This window comes from Acanthisitta chloris, unplaced genomic scaffold, assembly GCF_000695815.1.
Source record: "Acanthisitta chloris isolate BGI_N310 unplaced genomic scaffold, ASM69581v1 scaffold9632, whole genome shotgun sequence".
Classification (NCBI taxonomy): Eukaryota; Metazoa; Chordata; class Aves; order Passeriformes; family Acanthisittidae; genus Acanthisitta; species Acanthisitta chloris.
The window spans coordinates 19,227-33,933 of NW_008662159.1; the positions used below are offsets into that span (position 1 = coordinate 19,227).

Here is a 14,707-nt window from a genome sequence, read left to right on the forward strand (position 1 = left end):
CAAAAATGGCTCCACAGCTGACTCAAGGATACAGCAAGGATCAAAAGTGGCATGTCTCTCCAGCAGCAGGGTGAAATCAGCCATCTGTATCTCTGGCACTGTGTTTAAGAGACACAGCTGCACTGATCCCTATTTCTTTCTCTTTATTTTTTTCCCTTCCCTCAATCAAAGGTACCTTTATTGGTACTTACTGTAGTGAAAACAAAATTCAAGAAAATTATATCAAAGAAAATATACAGAAGTATAATGGTTTACAATCATGACAATTTTTTGGGGGGGTTATAGAGTATCAAAAAGTAAGTGAATAGCACATCTGAATTTTACAAATAAATTAGGTTTTGTGTTTAACTTTGCCTTTCCTAAAAACTGTGATGCATCAGAAAATGAGATGTTTTACTGTTGTTTAGTTTGGGTTTCTTTAGCATAGCTCCGGTAGTTAAAAACAGTAAAAGCACAAAAGCAAATTTTATGAAGAACTAAATATAAAGTCTTCCAAGCACCAAGAAGCACTAAAGCAAAAAATGTTTTGGGATAACGTTATGATTTTCAGGGAAAAGCAGACAATTCAAAAATTTCCTTTGATTAATAGTATCAGCTCATTTTAACTATAAACAAATCCAGTTCCATTCTGGCTGACATCTATGTGAATCTCTAGAATTAAGCTATCAATTTCAGTAGAAAAACTATCTTCTTGCCTCTTAAAATGCTCATAGTGTAACTGCAGATCTGCACCTGATAGCCAAGTAAGATGGCTAATACATGACAAGGTAGGACAAGATACATGTCCTGGAAGCCTGAAAATAAATAGTCCACATGATTAAATAGGCTATTTTCACTCACTTGGATTCCAAAAGCTGAAGAATATCTGACATATTAAGAAGCCCTTCAGTTGCCAGAAATACATATGGAATCTGTACTTCCAGAAGATAGGATCCACCCTGATTCCCTGAAACATTTGTATATGTAGCACAGCAGTTTCATGAGCAAATAAACTAAAGATACATTTAGATATTTAAACAGATATATCTTTTAAAAGTACAGCTTTTATTCATCCCAAATAAAATGCTTTCATTATATCCTTTTTTTCTTTTCCTTCCAAAATTAAACACCTCTGTATCTCTTTGGAATTAGGCTGCAATTCAGGTTTCTTTAGATCTACAACATTCCCTTAGGATGAGGAAGGGTGGATATGGCTTGTAGTGACTGTAAACAACCTGTGAACTTGGCACTAGTCTCTTATAAACCAACATTTACTACTACATCCTGGCCAAAACTGGACTTACTCCCGAATAAAAACACCTTTCTTGCCGCACAGATTAACGGGCTCTGTTTGCTTAGCTTTGGTCTTCATAACTTATTACTCATTCTCTTCAACAGGGACACAAATGTAGCATTTTAGGGAACAGAAAATGTTTTCGTTTCATCTGCCAGCCTAACTGTTTGTTGTAACTGTGGAGAGCACTTACCCATTTGTGTTGTTTCAGGAACAGTGGTTATAAAAGTCATGTAGGCAACATTCAGATTTTTGCACAGATTTTTCCAGGAAGAATTTTCACAGTAATCATATTCCATTACTAATGAGAAGTGTATCCAAGGGAAGTCAGCTCCAATTTGCTGATTATGTACTATAACACCGGAGTATCTGCTAAGGCTTGGAAAACCCCAACAAAATATTAGTAAAACTAAGTTCAGATAGAAATACCCTCAGAACAAAATAAACTAATTTTTAATTTGATGAATTATCACTGTTTAAAGTCTGTTTGCAAAAAAAATGTTCACCCCTCCTGCACCTAAAATTTGAATTTCTTAAAAAATTAAATAAAAATTAAAAGCTGTAATTCTCTCCCTCCAATTATATGCTTGAAGTATTTGTATTTCCCTGCAGTTTCATCATTTATCATTTTTTCTCTCCTGCCCTTTCACCACCTTTTTCTAAAATTTGCAAAACAATCACGTTTTTCTACACATTTCTCTAAGCAAGTTTTTCTAAAACATGCAAAACAAAATAAAAAGTTAAGAACATGTAATTGTTTCTTCTCTAAAAGTTCCTCTGAGCCTCACTAAGCATTTTTCTACATTGTGGGCATAATTCTCTGCTCTCAAAATGAAGATGTAGGTCCATATTATGAAAGTTTTAGTGCAGACTAGAAAATCCCATGGAAATGAACAAAAGTAACTACAGTTTCACCGACCTTAGTCTTGACTAAACAGTTTGTTGTCAAAAATCAAGAATTTTACTTACTTGCTTATGATATCTTTGCAACCTAAACGGGTTCCTTTTTTCTCAGAATTCAAGTCCACAGCTTTTAAACCTGCATAAGAATTAAACTCTTGATGAAATAAATGAGCCTCTGCAAGTACGAATCAATGCACAGCAGCAGGTGTGCAACAACACAGGATATTAAAATTTTAAGACAGACATTGTCTGTCTTGATGATGTCCTACACAATTTCAGTTTGCATAGTATTGTTGGTGATAATGACTCAGAAACTTCCATCTTGGAACCCAAGGAAGATGTAATGCAAACAAGGTTCATTTCTCACAAACTCACAAGGCTATTGACTTAAAATGAAAAATTAAAAGGCAGAAGGAAGCATCTTTGCCCCTTTGTAAGTTAAATTCCTTTACACTTTCTATACTTTTAAGTTTTACAAGTATGTCTGGAAGACGTATCTAAAAAAGAATATTTATATAAAGCAAGTGCCTCTCTTCAAAAGTTCAGTTAGTTGGACTGACCTGTGTTTGCAATCAAGCCTTAAGATCTTAAAACAAATAAAACACTTTTCCTTAAATATTGTTATTAGTAAAAGCATTGTGAACATGCCTCCTCCCTTTCAAAACATTTTAAAAGACAGGCTTTCTCTTTTTAGGAGCACAGGAAATTTAACTTTATTTTTAAAGGCAAAAGGACAATACAATACATGACACTTGATAAGGTTCTCCTGAAACATGAAACATGTTTGTTTTACCAGCTGAATTTGCAATGTTGAACAAGCTTGTACAAAAATTACTCACAGGTAAAATGATGGACTGATGAAACTATATTGCTTGTTTCCATGGGCAGGAGAGATATTGGAAACAGTATTTTCTTTTTACCTTGAGTTTAACAGATTGCTACAGCTTATGCTGACATATTTAACAACTTAGCAAACAAGGTCAGCTACAGATGGCTAAGGGAAAATATGATCTGTACCTAACTATTCAGTCAAGGTTTTATGCTAGGGAGCTTAGTTAAGACTTCTACATTCCAGCTGCTCCCATCAAGCTTGCAAGGAAGCAAGCTTGTGAACAATTATGAGCTAAAACAATGAGAAGATCTGATCAAGACAACAGATGCAATTATCATTAGGTAATGGGCTGTCCACAGCTCCTTTCTGTTCTGTTAAAAAAAATAATCTTTGCTCTGACAGATGAACTATCATTCTCTTGTAACAGAAAACGTTATATCAGAACACTTAATTTAAAGAAAATAAAATTAAAAGAAAGAAAAAAGGCTGATGGAAGAGTTAGGAAACAAAAAATAGTGGCAAAAGTATATAGAAAGGTTCCTGATGTGGAGAAAAGGAAGAAACACTGGCACAAAGCATACAAACGGGAATGCAGCAAGCCACAGAATAACAGCTACTTTTTATTTCATAAATACGTAAAAATAATTACTTACCTCCTACTGTAGATAAAGTGTGAATGAGGGCAGCTTTTTGTCTTTCGGAGTCCATCCTTGTAATGATTAGTATCTGGAAGAAGATAAGTAAAAGAAACTAGTAACACTAAAGAGTTCTTCTTTTCAGCCTGCGTACATCTTTCTTTCTCCTTTGCACAGAAAGCACGAGATTGGCTAAACAGGGACAAAATAGAAAACTTGGAATTTTTCAGAATGACAATCACGGAATATCTCAAGTTGGACGGGACCCATAAGGACTGAGTCCAGCTCCGTGCTGCTCACAGGACTACCTAAAATTTAAGCATATGACTAGGAGCATTATCTGAACACTAATTGAACTCGGACACACTTTGTGCTGTGACCACTTCCCTAGGAGTCTGAGGTAACTCCATTCACTGCCACTCTCTGAGCCCAACCCATCAGCCAATTGTATCAGATGTATCACTCAATGTATTATGGACTTCTCTAGCTGTGTGATGGGCAGTTCACTGTGAAGGACATGTGAAGGGCACTGTGAGAGACAGTATTAAAACCCTTGCTAAATCCACCATAGTAACTGGCTTCCCTTGGTCAACTAGATGGGTGACCTTGTCAGAAGAGGAAAAAGAAAGGAAATTAAGTTGCTTAAGTAGAACTTCCTCCTCATGAACCTGTGCTGACTGGGGCCAATGACTGTGTTGTCTTTCAAGTGTTTTCCCAGAACAAACTTCTCCATAATTTTATTCGGCACTGAAGTGGGATTGACAGATCTGTAATTACCAGGGGCTTCCCTCCTTCTCCTCATAAAATTGGGACATTTGCCAGCTTCCAATCAGCTGGGACCTCTCCAGGCTGTCAAGACTGTTGAAACATAACAGAGATAGGTCCCCCAACGACCAGCTGTTTCAATACCCTGGGGTGAATCCCATTGGGCTCCATAGGTCTATGCACATCCAGATGGTTCAGCAAGTCTCAAACAAGTTCAGGGTTGGCTGGGAGTTTATCATCATCCCCAGACACAGTCTTCTAACACTGGGCTTTGGGAGTCCCAGGGCCCATCATAGGAGTTGAAGACAAAAGCAAAGAAGAGCCATGAATGTCTCAGCTTTGTCTATGTCCCTATTTCTGAGATGGCCAACCTTGTCAAGAAACATACAAATGTTACCCATTCTTGTTTTGCTACTAACTTATTTTAAAAAGCCCTTTTTGTTATCCTTTACAGTGCTGGCCAGATTGAATTCTAATTGAGCTTTGGCCACAGGAATTTTCTCCCTAAAGGAGTGAACAGCCTCTCTGTAGTCCTTCCATGTCACCTGTTCCTGCTTCCAAAGTTCATACACTCTCCTTTTCCACCTAACTTCTAGAAGCAGTTCTCTGCTAACCTGTAGCAGCCTTCTGCCTTGCTTGCTTGGCTTTTGATACATTGGAGTTGCCTGCTCCTGTGCTCAAAAGAGATGGCCCTTAAAAAGTGACCAGCACTCCTGGACCCCAATACCTTTAAAAATATATTTAAAACACATTATACCACTGTTGCACTAGACAGATTGTTAGTGCCACATTAGGGGCATTATCCTTATGGAGGCAAAACAGAAGATATCTAGAATTCAGCCTGCAAGACAATGATGTACTGGAGGGAGGTACTAGATGTACTGCTGAGCTAATTAGAAAGATTTTCCAGTCCATATATGGAGTGGACTAACGTGTTTCTGCCAAGGATCACTTATCTCTGAGTATGAAAATATTAAAAAGGATTAGAATCTACCAAACTGACACAGTATGAAAAAGAATCACCACCAAAGAAGGTGTTTACCTCATCTATCATTTCAGCTGATACAAACTGAAACTTGTGCTACAGAATCAAAGTACGTTAAGAAGAGTATACACACACATACAAGATTTTCACTATACTTTGAGACAGGATGATCTCTGAACTTTTATGCCGAAGTATAGACACTTTTCATGGTATACACAAGATTTTTAGGGAGGCAAATGGCATTGTCTAACTTTGAAGACTTAAATACACAAGACAATTGTATTTGTAAATATTCTCAATGTGTTAGATCTTGTCAGAAAAGAACTTCTGGTCAGCCTGACAAGCTTAAGGCAGATTTCCATTGCCAAATGTCAGTGCACAGAACAGCGACCTAACAATCCACTGGCACCTTTCTAAGCAGATTTGGACAGCTGCATTTTAAAATGTAGACTGCTTTTCCACACACAATACAATAGTGTACTCATTACATGTTCATGTGAGCTAGATGAAATATTTAGTCATGTCCTATCCAATCCTGAGTACAAAAGATAATGAAACCAAGAGTACAGTTCAGTTTTTTCCTAAGCCATTACGAATTTTTTTGCTTATGAAGGAAATGCCCCATCATAATCCTATATTAATAACAACTTTGGCTAAAAAAAGGATAACCAGATTATCATATTTCACATCAGAGTAATTGATATTGATGTGATATATAAACAGTAAATGGTTTATTGAATACAACTTTTACTTCTTAAAACTGGAATATTCCTTCTGCTCATTGAAACCTGTCTCTGAATGTTAGGGAACAGTAAACCATTTATAATTGTTAATAAAATCATATATAGTGTACACTGCATGCATATATGTGCATGACTTCCAGTCAAGAAAGCAAGTCAAACTCAAGAGAGTTATAGGCAAACATTTTAAAGATCACATCTAGTGGAGTTCAGAAAAAAAGCCAAATTGCCACTGATCTGACATTAAGATGACAAAGTTCTCATAAGTTTCTTAGTAGAACATAATAATAGAGTCACAAAACAAAATGTGTTACTCTTAAGAAAATGATGCTGAAATCAGCTTAGTGTCTGTTGAAGGACAGACACCAAGACAATCATCAGCAATTTGAATCTGTTGCTTCATTTCAATTTTAAATTCTAAAAGAGTGTACAATCAACTATTACATTGTTCTCCTCAGGAAAATTTGATCAAAAGTTGCTCGGAGCTCTTAGTGCAACTCTTAACAGAAACAAAAGAAGAATAAAGCTTCAGGAAGCTATGTATGAAAAGAAGTTAAGATAAAGTAAACTAGAAGATCATTTTTGGCTGTGTGTTTAGCAGCTTAAACTCTATTCTAAACAGTCAGGACACTTAAAATATTATCCATTTCATCCTGTCTGTTTCATTATGTGATCAGTATTCAGTAAGTAAATAATGAATATTCTGCAAAGGAATATAGTGTTTTGCACTGCATGGTATCACCAAATATATTCATATATCCAGAAAGAAAATACATCTTTGGATAATTATAATATCCTCTAGAACTGTATCCTTCATGCCATAGTTATCACTTACAGATATTTTCTTTTCATATAGTTGTAATGCCAGGAGATTGGCCTGATACACTACAGTTAAGCAGAAGTCACCTATGGATGACAATACCCACATACCCCATGGTGTGTGTGTGTGTATATGTTCTGAGTCATACTGTGCAAGTACACAGTCATGACTTGTGATATGATTCTCTGTATTAGAGGACTAAGGCCTTCAGATAATTTTCAGTAACTGATGTGATACAATATACTTAGCAGGGAAACAAAACCCCCTGCAACAAGATGAAGCCCTGACACTATTAAAACTCATATGCATGTTATTTCAGGCATACAACAAGGGGGGATTTGATCAAACAGGAAACTGCACTGCTCCTGAAAGAGCTCTTAAAATGTATGTTACCTGTATTTAACAGATACTGTGAGTTGGGAAGGTAATTATTAGACTTTTTTCCATATACCAGCCCTTGTTAAAAGACAAACCATAATTATTCACAGTCTGGAACAGTTTTGTTTGCTTAGAGAAACTGTTTACATTGTTAACCTTAACATCGTGTTTCTCTCCATAACTTTTCATCCAATTTAACATTTCACTCTGAAGCGCTGTTATTTTGGGATTTGTTTCATGCTTTTCCTGGCTGCTGTACTGTATAATCTTCAGCTGCCTCCAGATGTTATTCAAACAGGATTCTAAGATGTTTTTATAGATATCTTTTGCCTTGGACAAATAACCTGTTAATAAAGCAACAAAAGAAGTAATTGCAGTGACAAAAGATAACTGTCAAGCATTGTGTTTAATCTACACACCGATTTAAAATCTGTTGAAGGGATCTTGTGCAAAAACATGAAAATTTAATGGCTCACTGATGCGGAAGGACACTGATAGCACTGATCAGGTACATAAATGGCTTTTACAAAACTGCTATATGCTCTGTAGTATCTGCTCTGTGAGTCCAGCTAGAATTACAAAACACTGCATTGCACAGCTGCAGACGCATTGGATAATGTTTCAGATTTTGCTTAAAATGCCTTCAGATTTAAGTATCTCACTTCCATGGAGCCTAAGAGTATTTTTAGGTGGAAAGTGGTTCCATGCTCCCGGAAGATGGATTGTAAATACAAAAGGACCAGCCATTTTTGCACATTCCTCAGTTTCCACACATAGATTCCAATGAAAATTTGTCATTCTGAGATACAAGACAACACAACATCTATGTGGAAGTTCACATGAATGTTTCTTGGACAAATCCATTGAATAACATAAACAGCAGCATATTTGTAATGAACTGAGCATATCTACTACCAAAGTACAATGTGCAGTGAATTGTACTGATGGCAAAGAATCACAGCTACAAACATGAAGGATGAACTGCAGAACACACATTGGGTTTCTGGGTGTCATTATTTACTTCTGAAAACAAACCTAGTGCTGTGTCCAAGCCACATGTTAACAGCAGATCTCGAACTGTCACCAGCAGGTGTACCAGGGCAGCATGTCTGAACAGCATGATCTCCTTCTCATCCATTTTACCTTTACAAATAGAAGACAGAGGTGTGGTCTGTACAAAACTTCAGAAATCACTCTATACATATGAAATCAATTTAAAAGATCCTGGTACCTCAGAATTTGTATTAAACATATGCAAACATGGATAACCTTCAAAGCTCAGATCTGGTGGTCTTGGAAAATAGTTTATGATACAGCATAACTTTTCCCATGTCATCTGACTCAGAGCAAGTGGCACCCAGGGAAGTGTTTTTGAAAGGTGTGTAGGGATAGATGGTGCTTGTGGGAGGATGGGGCTAACAATTCCTTTGGGTGTGCCATTAAAACCACACTGCTTTATTGATTTTAGTAAGGCAATCTTTAAATATGCATGGAAACTGACAGATTTACCATCTTTAGGTCTGTTACACAAACACAGTTGTTCACATTACTATTTCCTCATCTGTCTAGTCAAGTCACTAAATTTTTCAACAGCACTGTACCTCCAGCTAACCTTTTTTCCAAACATTTCAGAACTTCTTCCAAGAAATAAAAGTACAGATGATCCATTGATCAATAAGTAATTTTAAAGCAGTTATAACCTCAAACTGAGCTTTCCACAGAACCTTTTCAACAAATTTTAGATTTTAAAAGCCACATTCTTCATGGTAAATGATTTGGACCCAGTTAGTCTTCACACATATAGTGAGAATTATTCCTATTGTTTTCCAATAATGCCCCATGTAGAGCTTTAACATCTCATATTACCTTATCCATACCTAATTAGCCTCTCTTGATGAGAATCTTACCCTTATTTGAAAAGGTAGGTCTGGAGGACATCTGCTTCTTCTTGGACCCATGGAGTAAATGAAATAACCTGCGGGCTGCCTATTCTCTACCATGTAACTGTTTTGAACAAATCTTCTAGTACTTGACTGAACAGGAAGGTAATACTAGTCTGAAGAAGAAGACATTTTTGGAAATTGCACACTAGGGATGGCACATTTCATTATCATAAGAAAGATGACTGCTGTAGACTAAGTGGACTTAATAATAAAACATATACTTCAAGATGCTATGAAATGGTAGAGGAAGATAATTAAAGAACAAGTGACTACAGCTGATCAAGGAGTTACTGAACAAGGTGCATTATAAGAGAGAAACAGTAGCTAATTTGGTGTACTGGGATCAACATAACTTTTAATTCAAAAAGACAAGCTTCGGAAGGAAAAAATCAAACTTAAAAAAAGAGCATGCAGAAAATTTAGCTGGAAACATCATGGAAGGCAAAGATCTTGCCACAATTCTGTATAAAAAGACAGAAAGTGAGTGCTCATCTCCATCAGTGAAGGTGTTGAAATTGAAGCACTATGCCCAGCTCTTGACACCACTCACCATAAAAACACAGTGAGGAATACAGGTCATTTAGAAACAAAGCAACATAGTAAGAAACTATTTTATGATGAAAGACTGGAGCATTTGATGATGTTTGGTGTTGAAAGAAAAGACCAGCAGGGGAATAATAGCCTGCTAATAGATCACTACCATCATAGCAAGTGACTGTTTTCTATATTCACTGGGGGATTAAGGAGTAAATGCATCAGCATACTCTGGAGTAGAGTGGAGTAAGAATGGATATTGTGATACTAATTAAAACCAGGAAGGAAATAAAAGAGAAAAATAAGTTCCCAGGGTGGTTTTGGAATCTCCTATGTATAGAGAAAAATATTCATTAGGAATGGATTGAATATATTTTTCCTTGTTTCTGTGGACCTTCCAGCAAGAAAGTTCTTATTTCCTTCTGCTTCTTTAGCTGGGGACAAAATGCAATTTCTATAGCAAGTAAATTGCATTTGAGAGGTCACAAGTTTTCTTACATTAATCTTGAATTAAAATGAGGATTCTTACATCTTTTTTTTCTTGATCTGGAGAGCCAGTAGTAGTTTTTCCTATAATTTTCTCAGTAATGTTTTGCTTTCTGTGATTCATTGATACAGACATAGATACCAGGTTTCTCCCTCATGCTTGTGAAGATGGTGTTTACTTTTTTGTAAGCTCCTTCAAATTAAAAGAACACTGCTGCTGACAACTTTAATATGGTAATTCTATAGATCACAGGCTGTCATTCTGCAAGGATTCACTACCACATTTTTTTTGTTTGCCTTCTTTCTCGTTTGTAGTTACATGATCATTACTGTTTTCTTTGAGAAAAATACATTCGGCACAGAAAGCAATAAAGTTGAGACAGCGACACACACGTCACTGTGAGATAATACAGAAACTTGGCAGGGAGTAGACAGCCTAGTATGTTATCCTCACAACTAGTTCTCAACTATAATTCATATAACTCAACACCCCCCTCAAAATAGCAAATAGCTTTCTAAATGTTTCTCAAACACAGTCTCTATTCTCTTGTGATGTTTCCCTGATTCACTCTTTGTAGCCAAAAATTTTGTAACGGGTCACAGATTTTGTTGGCTTTTGTTTTCATTTTTCTGGCTTTATAGGGCTTTCATGTGTCACATAGGAGAGAAATGAAGTCAGAAAGAAACCAAATTTGTATAGATTTTTTTGGTCCTAATTTCTAACATGGGCATAGCATTTTGCATCATGCAGCTGTCCCAAAACGTAGGTATGAAGAGAAAAGAAACAACAAAAACACACAGAAAACTTTTGGCTTTAAAATCTAGCATGGAAAAATATTAAACATTGTTTGCTACAGAAGCAACATTTCTGAAGCATATGTAAAACACTTTAAAATGAAATTCAATTAGAATACTTTTTGTATTGCAATATTGAAGTTAATAAAGGCAATGCTGAAGAATTAGGAAACTCTTTTGGAACTAAAAGAAGAAATAAATTACTGTAACTCTACAAGATAAACTGTTAAATGTTTTATCATTAATTTATCAAACATCTTGAGCCTTGTGTCACCAATTAAATCTGTATTAGTTTTAAAGAAGAAAAAACAGATTTTTTTAAAAGACATACCTTGTTCAAAGTTATTGCATATCACTTTCTCTTGCTGCTTTAAGAAAAACCGCGTATGGTCAAATTTAACACTGTCAAAGCTCCAATTTACAGAAGCAAGTACACCCAGATGTGTCAAATCTTTTAGTACAGGACTGGCTGCTTCTTCCAAGAGGCTGTATGCCTGGCATTGGCTTTCTGGATAGCACAATAAACAGAACAACATTAATACAGTCCGGGTTCATATACTACTGCTGGACAAGAATATTCAGAAGTCCCAGGAAAACACTAACAACACTGACTTCTCCATGAAAGCTGCCACACTACTGGAAAAAGAGTTTCTCTCCAGGGAGCCTGCTGAGTGGTAGAGTTAAGCTGATCCTCACAGCAGGCAACCACAGTGTTCAATGCATTTCACAAAGTGATCAAACTCCATGATGAAAAGTCAGGATATTCTACTACTGTGACTGACACTAAGATTGTGCTACTATTCCATTGTTCTACAGCCTGCTTCTACATTGTAGTCATTTTCAAAGTACTAAATTTTGTTTTGACTGCTGAAAAGCATTAGTTTTGTTTTTCTCCCCAGCTGCTTTCAAGGAGCCTTGCTTCAAAATTTATTAGGAAAAAATAATATAAAAATAAACTTATAGTTATGATTCCCACCTCAGATGAAAATACTGCTCTAATCTTCCACTGGTTCTATGAAAGACTCCCATTAAATACATGATTGCAGTGAATGCATTTTCATGGAAAACCAAACCAATCTGTGCTAGGCCTACAACTTCTTAGGGCTAGGTATGCTTAATTTGAAGCTGTAAAATATCTCGGAAAAATATTTTCTAGGTTCTTCTCTGCATTTCCTGCTGCATGAGACAATTGTTGTCAGTGCATGTTCTTTGATACAATGCGTTGTACAGCAGCCAGAGCTCACAGGGTAAGGTTCAGTCATGTGTGAGATAAATCCATAATAGATTTCTACTGCATTAAAGACATTTCCTATCCAATTGACTACCATTCCCTTCCATCTCCAATTCTCATTTACTCTGTCAGAGAAAAAAGTGCAAAATAGTAATTGGAGGGTACTGATTGGCATGAAGATATTTCATGTCTGCTAACAGAGATCAGACATAACTCAAAAACTGTACTTTTTACTTTGCAGACTTTAGATGGAATTCCACAGCCTGCTCTCACATCTGCGTCAAACTAAATATCCACTTATTTGCAATGTTGTCTGTCACAGGAAGCAGAGAACAAGCCTAATCATGTCTCTATTTGTCTGAGCAGTACTATTTAATATAAAGCTATATTGCAAAACTATATAGAATTATAGAATCACTGAGATCATCAAGTTCAACTGATTATTCAGCACCACTGTGTTCACCACTAAACCATGTCCCCAGGAGCCACATACACACATTTTTTGAACACTTCGAGGAATGGAGATTCCTCCACTTTCTTGTGCAGGCAGTTCCAATGCCTGACCACCCTTTCAGTGGAGAAAATTTTTCCAATATCCAAGCTTAACCTCACCTGACACAGTTTGAGGCCATTTCCTCTGGTCCTGTCACTTGTTACCTTGGAGAAGACTCTTTATATATTTATATAGAAAATAAACCACACCAAAAAATAGTATACCTGATGCTTGAATACTGACTGTAACACTGTCCTCATTCTCTTGAATTTTTTCCTCTGTCTTTACAGTCTCACAAACAGAATCATCCTCTTCGTGAACGTGCATATGCTGTTCTTCAGGTGGTAGCACAAAATGGTTAAACCACAAGGGCATATTTAGATACAAATACCACAAAACCAGCTCAACGAGTAAGAAAACTCTTCTATAAATTACTCTAAACGCAGAAGTATTTTTAAATTAAGGAGGTTCTATGACATATACCTTTCCTCCTCATGAATTCTTTACTATTTCCATGGGCTCATACCGTATGGAAAACCCATCAAGACACAACAAGAGATCAGGTCTTGTCTGCCTTCAGAGCCGAAGAAGTCAGGCATTACCAGGTCACTCTTCCTTTGGGGAAAAATACAGAGCTGGGAAAATTACGGAGCTGGTACTACAGCTCTATAACATAGGAAAGCTCATGTGCCTTTATATGGAGAAAAAACATGCGTGAGAGGAAAGATGCTGCTGAATATAAGGAGCTCACACTATGAAAAATACCTCAATGAGTATGAGTAGAAAAGGCTGGATACTCTGAGTCATCCAGAGAGAACATGCAAGCTGCAAATTTTTTTAAAAAAAGGGAAAAAAAAAAGAAGGTTGCATATTGAAAATAATTTTTATCCTGTTCTCCAGCTATGTTTTGCAACTTGTTGGTGTTTCTAAGTGGCTTTCCCTTCTTCATGATAAATACTGATGCATGAGCAACAACTTCTGCTGCCTACAATGCTTCCTCTGGCAGTCCTCTCTCTTTACTTCTGGTTGAATTGTTCTCTCCTAAATATTACTGGTTTTTTTCTATTTAAGAGTGTCAGTTTCCTCAGAAAACACAATGATCATGCAGAGACAGAAAGAAAAGAAAAACTGAATTTTTATTCTAGTTAAGTTTAAAAAAGAACCTTCCTGATTTTGAAAAGCTATACTGGGTTCAAAACTGGATCACTGAACTGTTTCTACTAGTTCCTTCCTGTGTATTTTCTAAACTTAATATTACACACAATGGTATCTTTAAAAAATAAGCTAAACAACAAAGACTCCTACAAGCAGTGCTGGCATTTCTTACTTTCAGTTAGATTTAGAATGATCTTTAATAAAAAGTTTTCATTAGTACAAACATATGCAATAATTTATATCATTTCTACACCAGCGTGTTAAGACCCATACATCTTAATGAGTTCTCTATATATCCGACATGGTTCATCTGCAATACAAGTGTCTACCTATACCCATGCTTTAGTCTGCATTTAACCTACTTAAACCTCAACGAGCCTATTCGTGAATGTAACACGGCTTGTCTTTCCATACACTTGGATCCCTTGTTAGGCAATGCAGTTCTACATAGAGCTCACTAGATGGTAGCATTACACTTCAGGTCAAGTGCCTCTATATCTTACCGTAAGATTTGGATCATTGCTTCCTGAGGCCATGAAATGTTTTACACACCTCTACCAGTGTCAGTTACAGAAGAATTTTACCAAAAAATAGTTTCCTCCACGAGATTACATAAGCTTGCAATTACATAAATATCCTAGCTCTATTCTAAAGGAATTATTCCTGAAAGCTTATATGTAACAATTTTAAATTTTCTTTTTTTTTTCATGCTGGGATGTGTCACTAAAGTACAGATAAA

The 14,707-nt window shown here is 36.3% G+C and overlaps 1 protein-coding gene across 1 annotated transcript in view; it reads right to left on the minus strand.

Annotated features, from left to right (window-relative positions):
- The window catches only part of LOC103798247 (chromosome unknown open reading frame, human C9orf84), a gene marked incomplete at its 5' end in the record, with an annotated part of 34,323 nt that overhangs the window by 8,957 nt on the left and 10,659 nt on the right, over window positions 1-14,707 (minus strand). Inside the window, 8 exons of the mRNA XM_009070498.1 lie at window positions 841-946; window positions 1,467-1,645; window positions 2,243-2,312; window positions 3,662-3,734; window positions 7,488-7,675; window positions 8,367-8,474; window positions 11,421-11,597; window positions 13,038-13,164. Of these exons, the coding sequence (XP_009068746.1) occupies window positions 841-946; window positions 1,467-1,645; window positions 2,243-2,312; window positions 3,662-3,734; window positions 7,488-7,675; window positions 8,367-8,474; window positions 11,421-11,597; window positions 13,038-13,164 (1,028 nt within the window). The remainder of the gene's footprint in view (window positions 1-840; window positions 947-1,466; window positions 1,646-2,242; window positions 2,313-3,661; window positions 3,735-7,487; window positions 7,676-8,366; window positions 8,475-11,420; window positions 11,598-13,037; window positions 13,165-14,707) is intronic.